Here is a 13,946-nt window from a genome sequence, read left to right as displayed (position 1 = left end):
TCTCTTTTATTTGGTAAATTGAACCTATAAGCCATCTTCAGATGGAAAAGCCTTCTTCAGGGCCTCAAGCATGTACCTGATTCTGGTAGGGACTCCCAACTTGGTGGATGTGTCACTTATGCCATGATAAGCAGCCCCCACATAGGCAACAAGGCCACAATTGTTGTTGTTGTTGTTGTTTTGGTAGTTTTGGCCAGGGCCAGGCTTGAACCCGCCACCCCCAGTATATGGGGCCGGCGCCCTACTCCTTGAGCCACAGGTGCTGCCCAAGGCCACAGTTCTTTGCATGGAGACCTCTCAGGTGGACACAGGACTTTGGCCACCACTCACCCCTTCATCTTCAGCATCTGAAGTGTCTCCTTTCTTGTTTTCCAGCTCAACTCTGCATTTTAAACTTTATTTATTTATTATTTTTTTTGAGACAGAGTTGGTAGAGTGCCATGGTGCTCAATAGATTCTCTTGCCTCATGCCCCCAAGTAGCTGACATTACAGGCACCTGCCACAATGCCCGGCTATTTTTAGAGATGAGGTCTCACTCTGGCTCAGGCTGGTCTCAAACCTGTGAGCTCAGGCAATCCACCTGCCTCGGCCTTCCAGAGTGCTAGGATTACAAGTGTGAGCCACTGCACTCAGCCTGAACTGAAAAAAATACTATGTTTTATCAAGCATGTCTATATGCTTGAAGCAGGAGGAGGGACTTGCCAGTGAGCTTCCTTCCTTCATGTTTTAGATATATTTTGATCATTATAGATTTATTATTATTATTTTTTTTGAGACAAAATCTCACTATGTTACCCTCAGTAGAGTGCCTTCGTGTCACAGCTCACAACAACCTCAAACTCTTGGGCTTAAGCAATTCTCTTGCCTCAGCCTCCCAAGCAGTTGGGACTACAGGTGCCCGGCTTTTTTTTTGTTGCAGTTGTCCTTGTTGTTTAGCTGGCCCAGGCCGGATTCAAACCTGCCAGCCTAGGTGTATGTGGCCAGCACTCTACCCACTGAGTATGGGCGCCACCCATTATAGAATGTTTTGAACTTTCTCTAGTTGTGGTATGAGTCCATGTGAAGGGGCAGAGCCTATATGAAGCTGTGAGTGGGCCTGGGCTGAGGGTGACCAAAGGGGACACAGGCTGGAGGAAATCTGTGTGTGGAGGGAAATGAGTCTGAGGAGGAAGCCCAAAGTGGGATAGACGGGGCTCTTCTCTCCGGATATTTCAGTCACCCCAGGCTGGCAGAGAGCTGGAGTCCTGCCAGCCTATGCTCAGACCAAGCTCTGGTACTCATCGCTGTGTGTTCTGGATGGAGGGTGCCAGCCTCCCCGCCCAGCCCCTGCCTCATGTGTGTTCTCCTGACTGCAAACACATTGTACCAGGCTCTCCCTGGGAGACAAGTGTGAGGTCATCCCTATAGATCCCTAGGGATGACCTCATAGCCCATGAGAGAGAAAAAGGCCAAAAATGTGAACAAAGAGGGTAAGTCAGAGGAACACAGAGAGACAACCGGGCTCCTGGAGTCTGGAGACCCAGAGATGCACTTTCATCTATCTTTCATCCATCCCTCCATCATCCCACTCACTTGCTCAGAGTGGTCCCAGTCTGTGCAGGGAAAGGTCTCATCAGTATCTGGCCCAGGCCCAAGGGCAGCTCCAACCTCAGGGAGAAGTGACCAAGTAGAGTAGAACAAGTTCTAGGCTAAAATTCAAGAGCCCTGGGTCCTGCTTTGGGCTCTCCTGTGAGCTAGCTGTGTGAACCATGTTGTGTGGCTTGACCATTCTGGACCTCAATCTCCTCACCTGTAAAATGGGGACAGTTGGACCAGAATGTGGGTGGGAGCTCACTAGTCCTAACATTCCATAGCTGACCCTTTGGCGCCTGATGTCACAATATGGAGTTGACTCGGGATTGGCCCATACCCTCGCCCTGCTCTGCTGTGCTCTTGGTCATGGGAACAAGATGGTCACATGGACCTTCCCTGCTTGTGCTCCTCTGTTATGGGCAGCTTTTATCATGGCTCAATGTCAAGAGTGATCACAGCAAAGATGATCACAGCAAAGGTGTGGCTGGGACCTGAAGGAGCACCGGACCAGACAAGGAGCCTGGGCAGGACAGGCCCCTCTCACAACAACAAGATGCCAATCTTTTTCCCTATAGGTGACTTCTACAATGAGACCCAGGCAAAGATGTTCCTGCAGTTTTATGACCAAACAGCCCAGGTTGTGTTGAACCAGTTCATGGAGGCCACTTGGAACTATGTCACCAACATCACCAGGAAAAATCAGGAGGAGATGGTGTGGTACCACCTACGCCCCAGCCCCTCCCCCCTTACTTTTCTCTGGGATCTCAGGAATATAAGGGACCACACCTCCTGCCCCCTGTCCAAGCTAGGGGAAAGAGGGAAGCCCCAAAGTATATATGAAAGCAGGCTGCAAGTTCCAGGCCTCTTACTGGCCCTAAACTTTGTCTGGGCAGGAATCCCTGGCTTCTTTTCCCTTATAAATTTCACCTCCTTGCTTTTAAGGATCCAGGCTTCTTCCCTCTCCCTCTCAAACCTTCAGTGATTCTGGACACTTGAGATGGACTAATAGAGAGGGTTGGTGTTCCCAGCCCTGGAGTTCAATGTGGGAAACTTACCCCTCCCCCAACCTCTGTGACAAATAGAGTGACCCTCTTTCCAGCTGCGCAAGGATGTGGAGAGGTCCCAGTTCATGGTGTACTTTGGCACCCGGGCCCGCCTGTTTAAGACTGACCAGTTCCAGGACCAGGTCGTGAAGCGCATGCTGAGTAAGCTGCAGGACATAGGCAAGGCGGCCTTGCCCCAGGACGAGCTCCGGGAGGTGATAGACGCAGCCCCCCAGCCACCAGCACACGCTCCCCAGCCCCAGGGGTGGGGTGGATTGGGCCTGATTGGGAAGCCAGAGTGTCTGGGGCAGGAGGGAGGCTGGGGTCAGGGGCAGGACCACAACTTCCCTCTTGGGGAGGAGGGAGTAAAGGTGGGGGGTACTTCAGCCAAGCCCACCTCTCCTGGCTGGTGGGGCTAGCGCTGAGGGTGGGCCCAAAGGCACAGGCCTGCTCTGGGTGACACCTGCCCCCCCAGTACAACCAGCTTCTGGCCTACATGGAGACGACATACAGTATGGCCCAGGTGTGCATGAACGAGGGGCCCTGTCTGCCTTTGGAGCCTGGTGAGTGCCTGCGCCCTGCCCCCCTGTTGCAGAGTATCCAGTAGGGGGCCCTCATATGGGCTTCCCTCTCCTTTGGTGGGGGGCACCCAGGGTGGGTGAGGGCAGAGGCTGGTGGGAGTGGGTCCCACATAGCTCCTTTTCTGGGGACAGACCTCGAAGAAATCATGGCCACCTCCAGAGACCAGAAGGAGCTGCTGTGGGCCTGGCAGGGTTGGCGGGATGCCGTGGGCCGCCAGATCCGCTCCATCTTTGGGCAATACGTGCAGCTCAGCAACAAGGCCGCACAGCTCAATGGTGAACAAAGGGGACCCACACAGGTCTCGGGGGCAATGCCAAGGAGGGGGGTGTAGCCAAGTCTGCCAAGGCAAAGGCGGTCATAGGGCCCCAGGGACAGCAACCACGAGCCCTGCAGCTGGGCTCTTCAGAAACTAATAGAGCACCTACTGTGTGCTGGAGGTAGGGGGGTGGCTCTGAGGACATGTAGGGAAAAGATGCCCACCCTCTCAGCCTATGGTCCCATGGGAAGACAGACCACATTCAAGTAAACATGCGTCTCTAACTACCACTGGGGTGATGCCAAGTAGGAAGCAGCAGCTTGGAGAAACAAGGTCAGGGAAGGCCCCTCTGACACGTGTCCAAGGCCTGCAAGAGAGGCAAGAGTCAGGCACAAAGGATGCAAAGGCATCCCTGGGGGAAGGGGCTTGCCGATGTTCTGGAAGGTCTGAAAGTGGGCTTCGGCAGGGCTGTGGGTGAGGCAGGGCTCTGGGCAGGGGAAGGGCCTTGTAGGACTTTGCTAGGCTCTTTTCCATTCTTCTCTGATTCAGTACAAACAATGGCCTTGGGAGGATCTTCCACTTTCCAGATGAAGACCCTAGGGTCAAGGAGGTTGAGTGGCTTTCCTAAGAGGTGCCTGAGTCTCCTGCATGCCAGGCCAGGGGTCAGGGGTCAGGTGGTGAGCACTGAGGGAGTCTTCTCTCCCACTCTAGGTTACAACGACATGGGGGCCTTATGGCGCTCCAAATATGAGTCTGACACGCTGCAGGAAGAACTGGAGGATCTGTTCCAGGAGCTGCAGCCGCTCTACCTGAACCTGCATGCCTATGTGCGCCGCGCCCTGCACCGCCACTATGGGCCCCAGGTCATCGACCTGAGGGGGCCCATCCCCGCTCACCTCTTGGGTGAGGTCCTTGAGGCAGTGTCAACGGGGGGGGCACCCAGTGAGGGGAAAAGCTGTCTCTCCCCCCTCTTAGCCCCTTCTTTCCTTCTAGGGAACATGTGGGCTCAGTCCTGGGTCAATATCTTAGACCTGGTCCTGCCCTTCCCGAAGAAGACCCCTGAGGACATCACGAAGATCATGAAAGGCCAGGTTGGTGCTTGGGCTTTGTCTGTCCCTGTCCCTCGGCACCTCTAGGCCAGCCGGACAGTACCCCATACACCCCTCTCCCCCACAGCACTGGAAGCCAGAGAAAATGTTTCAAGAGGCTGAAAAATTCTTCACCTCCTTGGGGCTGCTGTCTGCCCCACCTAATTTCTGGCAAAACTCGATGCTGGAGAGGCCAACGGATGGGCGGGAGGTAGAGTGCCACGCCTCCGCCTGGAACTTCTACAAGGAAGACGACTTCAGGTGCTCACAGTAGCACCACACTCCTAACTCTCTCCTGCTGTCCCCTTCTGCCTGTTCTTAGGAGGTGTGGGCATGGAGTGGGCAGGGGACAGCAGGGCAGGGGAGGGGGAGTGAGCACGGAACACAGAAGAGAGGCAGTTTTGAGGGCAAAGGGCTTGTCCCTGGCTGGATATGGGCCCGGGGTGAGAAAATACAGCAGACCAGGCCTGTCTGGTCTCTGGCCCAACCACCCCAACCCCTTCACTGAGTCTGCGCGGCTAGCCCTCCCCTGGGCACCCCCATGCTCTTTGACCCCTGCCCTTTGCCCCCAGGATAAAGAAGTGCACCGAGGTGACCATAGAAGACCTGCTCTCCATCTTCCACCAGATGGGCCACATCCAGTACTTCCTGCAGTATAAGAACCTCTCTGTAATCTTCCGCACAGGCGCCAACCCAGCCTTTGAAGAGGCCGTGGGGTCGGCGATCACCCTCTCGGCCTCCTCGCACAAGTATCTGCTCAACAAAGGCCTGCTCAGCCTCCAGCACCAGGACTCAGGTGACGGGGACCCAGAGCCCAGAGGGAAGATAGCCTGAGCTGAGGCTGGCGGGAGGGGGACACTCAGCTCTTGGGCAAGGCCATAGGGAGGAAGGCCACAGGGAGGAGAGCCCAGGAGCCACCTCCTGACCGCCCCCCTCTCCGCAGAGGAGGAAGTCAACTTCTTGATGAACATGGCTCTGGAGAAGATTGCCTTCATCCCCTTCAGCTACCTGATGGATATTTTTCGCTGGAAGGTCTTTGATGGCACCATCCGGAAGGACCTCTACAACCAGGAGTGGTGGAACCTCAGGTGGGCTGGCCGCTGCTCTGGGCTCTGGTCCCCATCATACACCCTGACAACAGAGTGGGGTGGACAGTACTGGTGAGCTGGGGGTCTGGGGAAGCAAGTGTTGACTGTTTGCTGCCCCCAGACAAAAGCACCTGTGGTGTAGTGGGTAGAGCCAGAGCCAGAACGGGCAACCATGAGGCCTCCTGAATCCAGTTCTGGTGCTGAGCCAGTCTCCTAACGTCTTTAGGCTTTAGTCTCTGAATCTGTGAAAAACAGACTCTGGCAGCAGCCCCACCTGCTCCCTGGGTGGCTGGGAATCTCCCATGGTGGTCACAACTGGACTTCTCTAAGCAGAGAACCCTCACCTCCAGGCAGGTCCTCCCGCACCTCCCTCCCTTTTGACCCCTGAGGCCATTGATTAAATGCCTATGATGGGGCTTCTCCATAGCTTCCAGGCACCAGACTGATCAGCTCAAGTCTGCTGGTCATAGTGTGGTTTGGGGCCACCATGTGTGGCCTGTGGGCTCTGAACCATGCCCTTATATTTATTTGACCATTTACAACCACCTTGTGTCATGGTCATTCAAGATACTCCTTTCACAGAAGAAGCAGCCAAAGCTCGGATAGGTTCCAAAACCAGTCCAAGGTCACACTGCAGCCCAGTGGGTGGCAGAGCTGACACTCCTCCCTTTGTCCTCTCATCACCTAGCCCCTGACTTGAGTACAGGTCTCACCGGGGAGGTCAGCAGTCTTGACCTTGTGCCCCTCCTGACATCCCCCAGCAGCCATCTGAGGCACCTGCAGGGACCTCTGTCGTGCATGGCCACTCCCTCGCTGATGGCACGCAGAGGCTGAATGAGAAGAACAGCAACTCCCTGGGCCTTGAATAGGCCCTATTGACCAAGAGAGGAAACTTGTGATACTGTAGACCCTAGAGAATGGTTCAGAGGCTCCAGTGAGCCAACAATAAAACCATGAACCTTTTTGTAGACTTTGTCTTACCCCCAAGGTTTTCCAGACGTTTTACAACAAGGCCCAGCAACGATCAGCAACTTCCCCGGGGTCACACAGCTCAGAGGGGCAAAACCAGACCTCCAGTTATCAGGGCCTGCCAGTGACCAGCTCTGTGTCCTGGGGCCAGTCCCCTGATCTCCAAACCTTGGTTTCCTCATCTGCAAAAAGGGAATAATGGTAGGCCTACCCCACAGGGATGTTACTGTTTTCCTTTTAGCACTTTTTAAAGACAGAGTCTCACTGTTACCCCAGCTAGAGTGCTGTGACATCATCATAGCTCACTGCAGCCTCAAACTCCTGGGCTTAAGCAGTCCTCCCGCCTCAGCCTCCCAAGTAGCCAGGACTACAGATGTGGACCACCACGTCTGGCTAATTTCTTCTAATTTTAGTAGAGACAGGGTCTTGTTCTTGCTCATGCAGTTCCCAAACTCTCAACCTCAAGAAATGCTCCTGCCTCGGCCTCACTGAGTGTTAGTGTTACAGGTGTGAGCCACCAGGCCTGGCCAGAACTCCTTACTTAATGGTTTTTAGTATACAGTCTGTCCCCCACCATTAGGAAGCAAGCAAGGGCCTTTCCTATTCCCTCCTTGGTCCCTCCCCAGAGGCCAGGGGGGTGCAGAGTGTGTGAGTCTATGTGAAGAGCACAGTATGGTTCTTAGCAGAGAGGATACATTCAGAATTAACTGCTTTTATTTTATTCTGATTCCTAATCCCATGGTTTTCATTGATTTAATCAATAAAAATGCTTTAAGTGTCCTCCTCATGCCAGGTCCAATTTTGAAAGACATGAAAGTGCTTCAAAGAGGAAAGGGCACTGAGAACCTGCCAGACGCAGTATCACGCCCCGTCTTTCCCCTGCCAGGTTGAGGTACCAAGGCCTCTGCCCCCCTATTCCTCGCTCAGAGGAGGACTTTGATCCAGGTGCCAAGTTCCACATTTCTGCCAGTGTGCCCTACATACGGTAAAGGTCTGGGCCCTGTCGGCACAACCAGTTCTTGGCATTGGGAGTTGGGGGACATGGGAGCTGGGCTGAGAATTCCCAGGAAGGCCCTGGGTTCACACGTCACCTGCAGGCCTGCCCACCTCCTCCTGTCAGGTTGCAAAGCCTTCTGAGGGCTATGCCTTGGCTTAAATCCTTTATGCTTTTATATTAGATCTTAGGCAGAGGGCAAAAGCTTGTAGGACTATTATAGGCCATCCTGCTGTCCCCTAGAGGAAGCAGAGAAGTGAGAGGCAAGGGTGGGGTGACTGCTGGTTCAGAAGGAGAGCAGGAGAGCTCTCTGTGCTGCCCCCCCCCTCAGTATTTAGGACCAGTTCAAGGGGCCTTGTCCAAGGATCCTCCACCCAGGCTGTGACCACTGACAGGAGCCTTTATGGCCACTGCATGTCAGAGCTGCCTAGCCCTACGTGGCTCTGGGCTTCCCACTACAGGCCTCTGCTCTCCACCCAGCCTACACTCACATTTCTCTTCACAGGTACTTCCTCGGCCTAGTGCTCCAGTTCCAGTTCCATGAAGCACTTTGCAAGGCCGCAGGTCACACAGGTCCACTGCACCAGTGTGACATCTATAACTCCAAGAAGGCTGGGAAACTCCTGGGGTGAGTGCCTCCTCCCACATTTGTCCTCCACACACTCCCAACTGCCATTTCCCTTTTGGGAGACCTGTTCCGAGCTGTCTCCTCACCTGGCCACCCTGAGTCCCCTAAGCAAGTCTTCACCAAGCTTATATTCTACTGGAAGTTCTTCCTCCTGTCAAATTGCAGTCTGTTCTACATTAATCAAAGCCCATTTCCTCTTCTGTAGTCAGTCCCCTGTAATCAGACACAGTGTTTAGCCCCTCCTGCTAATCCTTACACATGCACAAATGCACACTTGCACAGGTCAGCAAGTCACACTGTCCCAGATGGGAAACTAGCGCTGGAGTTCTGCCTTAGCCTATAGCTTCCATCTGAACCCCCTTATTCTTCCCTCCAGAAGTTCTTGCCTATTTTTTTAGCCGCTTTATTTTTTTTTTTTTGGAGATAGAGTTTCACTTTGTTACTCTTGGTAGAGTTCCATGGCTTTGTAGCTCACAACCACTTCAAACTCTTGGGCTCAAGTGATCCCCTTGTCTCAGCCTGCTGAATAGGCAGGCCTGACTACAGGCACCTGCCACAACAACCAGCTAGTTTTTTAGAGTTTTTTAGAGGCAGGGTCTCACTCTTGCTCAGGCTGGTCTCGAACTGTGAGCTCATGCAATCCACCCGCCTTGGCCTCCCAGAGTGCTAGGATTACAGGCATAAGCCACTGTGCCAGCCTCTCAGCCATTTTTAACATACCCTTAGTGCATTCTGCCTCCCACACCTCTTCTTGGAGGCATCCTGATCCAATTCCCAGGCTGATCCAGGTTGTTTTCACACCAGCCTTGTGGCATGCTTCTGGTCAACCTGTGGTCCACTTTGACCCTCAGTCTTTTTTTCTGGCACTGGTATTCAGCCCATCCTTTCCGTGCCTACCTCTGTGGCAGCAGTTTTGGGTCCTGAAGCAAACCTGGAAGGGATGGGAGAACCTGAGCTGAAAATATGAACCACTTGCTGCTACAGGCTGGGCTCTCTGATGAGTGCTCTCACAGCGTTTCACATTGGTAGCTCTTAACTCTGCCAAGTGGATAAATGACTTTACAAGTGATGAAACTGAGGGTAAGAGAATTGATACGATTATGTGTCTTCATCTAGTAAGAAGCAAAGTCATGCTTAGAATCCGGAATTTACTCCAGAACCTGTTATCTTTCACCCTGTTGCCTCTATCAGTAAAAGAATAGAGACCTGGTGAGATTAGATTCAGGTCTGGTTCTGCTCCTAAGAACCAGCACTTCAACCACTGAGATGTGGAGCCCACCTACTGACTTGGTCTTTTCCCTGTTGAATTTCAGCTGATTTCAGTAGGTCCATTTCCCTAATTGGTCAAGGTCACTTTGAATTTTATTCCTGTCCCAGAGGATTAACATTGCCACATAATTTAGTGTCCTTTGCAAATTTCATGAGCGTATTTGTGATTCCAGCATGCAGTTTATCCGTGACCACCATGCCAGATGGGATTTCAGGACTGATCCCCTGGACTTTGCTCTTAAGAGCAGGCTGTACCTTGCCTGACTCTTGTCTCCCTAGAATATTTGCTCTTCCATCCTCTCATATCACAGGGCTTTAATCTAGTTGACTGCCTAGGTTTGAGATTGTCTGAACGTGTTGAACATAAGGACACTTCTCTGCTCTTTGCTACCATATCTCTGGCTGCCTATCATTTATTCATTCAGCAAACATTTACTTGTGCCCATGTGGACCAACTATTCTGCATCCAGGAGGAAATGGATCACGGAATAAATAAATTCCATAATACAAGAGCCAGGACAGTAGGAAAGGGCTTTGGTGGATGCAACGAGGGTTAGGAGGTCATGCCAGGGGACAGGGAGGGGGGTCTCTGTCCCCACACACAGGAATGCAAGGAATAGCAGACGTCTATTTTCTTTACATCAACTCACTTTTAACTCCTGCTTCATCTCATGTGACTGGTGGGACATTTGACTTCAGTCATTCTTACCACTTCCCACTCTCTACCCCACCTAGGGTGTACAGGGCTCCCAGGGTCTGATCTGTCATCAAAGCATGTGGTCAGCCAGTTGTCTCATCATGCATCACTGTCTAGACACCTGCTCAGGGAAGACCCGGCATTCCAGGCTTAGGATCCTAAATACCATTTTCAGGGCAGTGGACAGAGGAGAGATTTCTGAGAAAGGGGAATGTCCTGAGCTTTGGGCAGGATGAAATGGCAACAGTGGAATGTGTAGGAGAGAGGGGAGAAAGGAGAAAAGGAGAAGATTCTTGGCTGCTCTTTTGCCTAATATATCTGAAAAGTTGATTTTCCCACTTTTGACTCATCCTCCTAAATGCGATGGCTCTGGGCCAGGCTCTGGGCTGGTTCTTCTGGGAATGGAGGGGTGAAGTGGGCCTAGTCTGAGTTCCCAAAGTCCCCCAGCTCTGCCCAGCCAGCCATGGAGGGTCTGACCTTGTCCCTGGGGATGTTATTGTCACTTTGGAGTTGAGGGCTCCAGACAGCACCTAGTTGCCCCCTCCACAGCTCTCTGGTCTCACATGCTGCCCAAATGGGCCACTGGTTGGGCTTGGGTCGAACATCTTGCCCTTCCCAGTCTGAAGGAGTGTTTTCTTTTTCTTTCTTTTTTTTTTTTTTTGCAGTTTTTGGCTGGGGTTGGGTTTTTTTGAACCCTTCACTGCGGGTATATGGGGCCGGCTCTCTACTCCTTTGAGCCACAGGCGCTGCCCAGGAGTGTTTTCTAAATTGGTAGATTCTCTGTGGTTGAAGCTTCCCACCCCCTCCCCCCCACTTCCCCACCCCACCCCCGTTCTTTCTTTCACCCAGGAGCCAGCATCGGATAAAATCCTCTTACCTAGCGTTAGTTGTGGCTTTTTCCCCCAGTGGTTTCTGTCAAGGATCTACTGACCTTTAGCTTCCCCACCTCATTCTTTCCTAGTTGTTTATTAACGAATGTATATAAGTCTTTGCAAGCTACAAAGCCTCCCTCCATCACTATGCAATTTAATCCTCACCACAGTGAAGGGCAAGTATTCATGGTGCTCATTTTACGAGGAGAAAACTAAGGCTGGGAGAGGTTGTTTGCCTGAGGCTATGCAGTCCAATAAAACAGCCCTGTGGGGTTGGACTTGAACTTGGGTTCTGTTAGTCTAGACCCCACACCATGACCTCCAGGCCTTTAGGCCCCACCTCTCTCCTCATCAGAACAGGGAATAAGTTGAGAAGGATCAACATATACCCACTGGTGCCTCCAGGGGGTGGAACAGGGACATTGGGGTGGGTGAGAAGGCCTGAACCCTGGTCTCAGCACACCCTGTACTCCCATTGCGAGTGTAAGAGGCTCGACTACCTGCCCCCAAGTAGCGTGTGTGCCTGAGACAAAACCAACATTTATGCAGCACTGTGGCACCTCTCACACTCATGGTGTCTCTCATCCTCCCACACCCTCCCTGTGAGCCCAGAAAGGGCTGAAGAGATACCTTTACTACTGACACTGGGCTCCACATGGGAAACAGTGTCTCAAAACTGTATGGCTACTGAGTCCAGGAGAATAATAACAATCACAGTTGTACCAGTACTAGGAATAATAATAAATCACAGTAGACCAGGCGTGGTACCTCATACCTGGAGTTCCAGCTACTTGGGAAGCTGAGGCAGGATTGCTTGAGCCTAGGAATTTGAGGTTGTAGTGAGCTATGATGATGCCACTGCTCTCTAGCTAGGCAAAATAATCACAGTAATGCAAGTACTAGGAATAATAATAATCACAGTGGTACTAGCACTAGGAATAATCATAACCAGCAGCAGTTAACGCTTATGGCCTGCCTGCAGTGCTCCTCCTACTGTGCTTGTTTCATTATCCCAATGACCCTGTGAGGTAGTTACTATCTGCGTTTTATGGATATGGAAACAGACTCAAAAAGGTTAGGTTACTTGCTCAAGATCACATGGCTACTAAGTGACCAGAGCCAAGATTCAGACTCAGGTTAATCTTTTTTTTTGGAGACAGAGTCTCATTATGTCGCCCTCAGCAGAGTGCTGTGGTGTCACAGCTCACAGCAACCTCAAACTCTTAGGCCTAGCGATTCTCTTGCCTCAGCCTCTCAGGTAGCTGGGAATACAGGCACCCGCCACAACATCCAGCTATTTTTTGGTTGTAGTTGTCATTGTTGTTTGGCAGGCCCAGGCTGGGTTCAAACCTACCAGCTCCAGTGTATGTGGCTGGCACCCTAGCTGCTGAGCTACAGGTGCCAAGTCAAACCCAGGTTAATCTTATTTCAAAACATGATTGTATTCACCACGCTGAGCTCTGTGGGAAAATTCTGGCCAGCCAAGCCCTGAGGCTGGGGTTGGGCATGCTGAGGGTCCCAGGAGCACCAGGTGATGCCCCCACATGGTCTCACAGCTACATCCACACCCCTAGGGATGCCCTAAAGCTGGGCTCGAGTCAGCCTTGGCCGGAGGTCCTAAAGAAGCTGACAGGGGAGTCCACTGTGTCTACAAAGGCCCTCATGACCTACTTCAAGCCGCTACTGAACTGGCTGGTGGCTGAGAATGTACAGCAAGGAGAGATTCTGGGCTGGCCCGATTTCACCTGCTCCTATGAAGGTTTGATATTCTAACCCTAGTTCTAGCTCTGTGCCAGCCGCTGGCCCCACCCTACCCTACCCTGGGACAGCCCCTACCCCAATCCAGCCTTAACTCCCAACTCATCTATGACCTGGTGACCCAGTACAGCATGGCTATGTGCCCCTGTCTAAACTGGCCTGGTGCAGCTTTGGCCAAGACCACAGCCCATGCCCCAGCCCCTGGCTTAGTTGCTTCCTTGCTTACTATCCAGTGAGGCTCCCAGACTGATATTTAAGCAGATAGTCAGCATCATGCCTCCTGACCCTTGCTTGGAGGTTGTACATAGTCCTATCTGCACCCATCTCCTCCTCCTCTTCTTCCTAGCCCTCCTTCTCACTCTCCTTCCACCCTCCCTGCTCTTACCTGTGGCTTAGAAGGTAGGTACCTGAGGCTGAGGGAGAAGGCCAGTGGCAGATCCTCCCTGACAGCCACAGGGGACCCCAGGGCTCCCTCTCCAGTTCTACTTGCTCTATGAGACTCTTATGTCTTCCACAGAAAAAGACACAAACAAAATGAGATTCCTGAGTCTGGAGCTGGACTCTGACAAGGCCAGTTTTGGGCAGTGGGTGCTGCTGACCCTCTGCTTGATTTTGTTGCTGGTGTCCCTGGGGCTGGCCTACAGGCTGTACTTCCTGGAAAAACAGTCACTGGCCCAAGACAGCGTGATATTCACCCCACTGTTCCCTGCCTACTTCCTGGGCAAAGCCATGGATCCCCCCCAGGCTGTTAAAAGACAGTGGATACTCCTGGGGCTCTTCCTCGTCATGATGATGTGCTGCATCAGCCTGGCCATTTGGATTTTCACACATCACGGCAGGAAGCCTCCATGGATGGCAACTGAACGGTGGAACGGGAACTAACCACCACTGAGACTGGTGAGGCTGGAGGGAAGAGGGCAACCAAGCCAGAGAGCGTTGGGGGACAGAGGGGAGGACAGCGGACAGCCTGGGTGCACAGTGCCCAGGTATGATTGGGTGCAGCTGTGGCATGTTGGGGTACATGTGACATTGTAATTGTATATTTGCAAATTGTATATTTGTTAACTTACATAAACACTGACTCCATGTGATTCCATGTGTGCCCTGGGTTCCAAGCTAACCTCCTTTC

General features: G+C 52.4%; 1 protein-coding gene across 1 annotated transcript; it reads left to right on the top strand.

Annotated features, from left to right (window-relative positions):
* The first annotated feature begins 1,433 nt into the window (after positions 1 to 1,433).
* On the top strand, positions 1,434 to 13,699 carry LOC100945027 (angiotensin-converting enzyme-like protein Ace3). The gene is made up of 14 exons (XM_003786630.1): positions 1,434 to 1,470; positions 2,149 to 2,285; positions 2,673 to 2,831; positions 3,092 to 3,179; positions 3,330 to 3,473; positions 4,166 to 4,357; positions 4,448 to 4,545; positions 4,631 to 4,803; positions 5,115 to 5,338; positions 5,486 to 5,630; positions 7,486 to 7,584; positions 8,099 to 8,221; positions 12,634 to 12,818; positions 13,335 to 13,699. Exons 1-14 carry the CDS (start codon positions 1,434 to 1,436, stop codon positions 13,697 to 13,699), a joined length of 2,169 nt encoding a protein of 722 aa, XP_003786678.1.
* The last annotated feature ends 247 nt before the right edge of the window (positions 13,700 to 13,946 follow it).

Source organism: Otolemur garnettii, unplaced genomic scaffold (assembly GCF_000181295.1).
Source record: "Otolemur garnettii isolate 467f Iridium unplaced genomic scaffold, OtoGar3 scaffold00018, whole genome shotgun sequence".
NCBI lineage: Eukaryota > Metazoa > Chordata > Mammalia > Primates > Galagidae > Otolemur > Otolemur garnettii.
Note: the sequence above shows the minus strand (reverse complement) of the source record. Positions and strands in the feature narration are given on the sequence as shown.

What these genes read in the sequence shown, in the direction of transcription:
- LOC100945027 (XM_003786630.1), top strand. Translation starts at nt 1,434, where the DNA reads ATGAGAGAGAAAAAGGCCAAAAATGTGAACAAAGAGG. An exon ending in CAAAAATGTGAACAAAGAGG is followed by an intron (nt 1,471 to 2,148) that starts GTAAGTCAGAGG and finishes TTTTCCCTATAG; the next exon opens with GTGACTTCTACAATGAGACC. An exon ending in TACAAGGAAGACGACTTCAG is followed by an intron (nt 4,804 to 5,114) that starts GTGCTCACAGTA and finishes CTTTGCCCCCAG; the next exon opens with GATAAAGAAGTGCACCGAGG.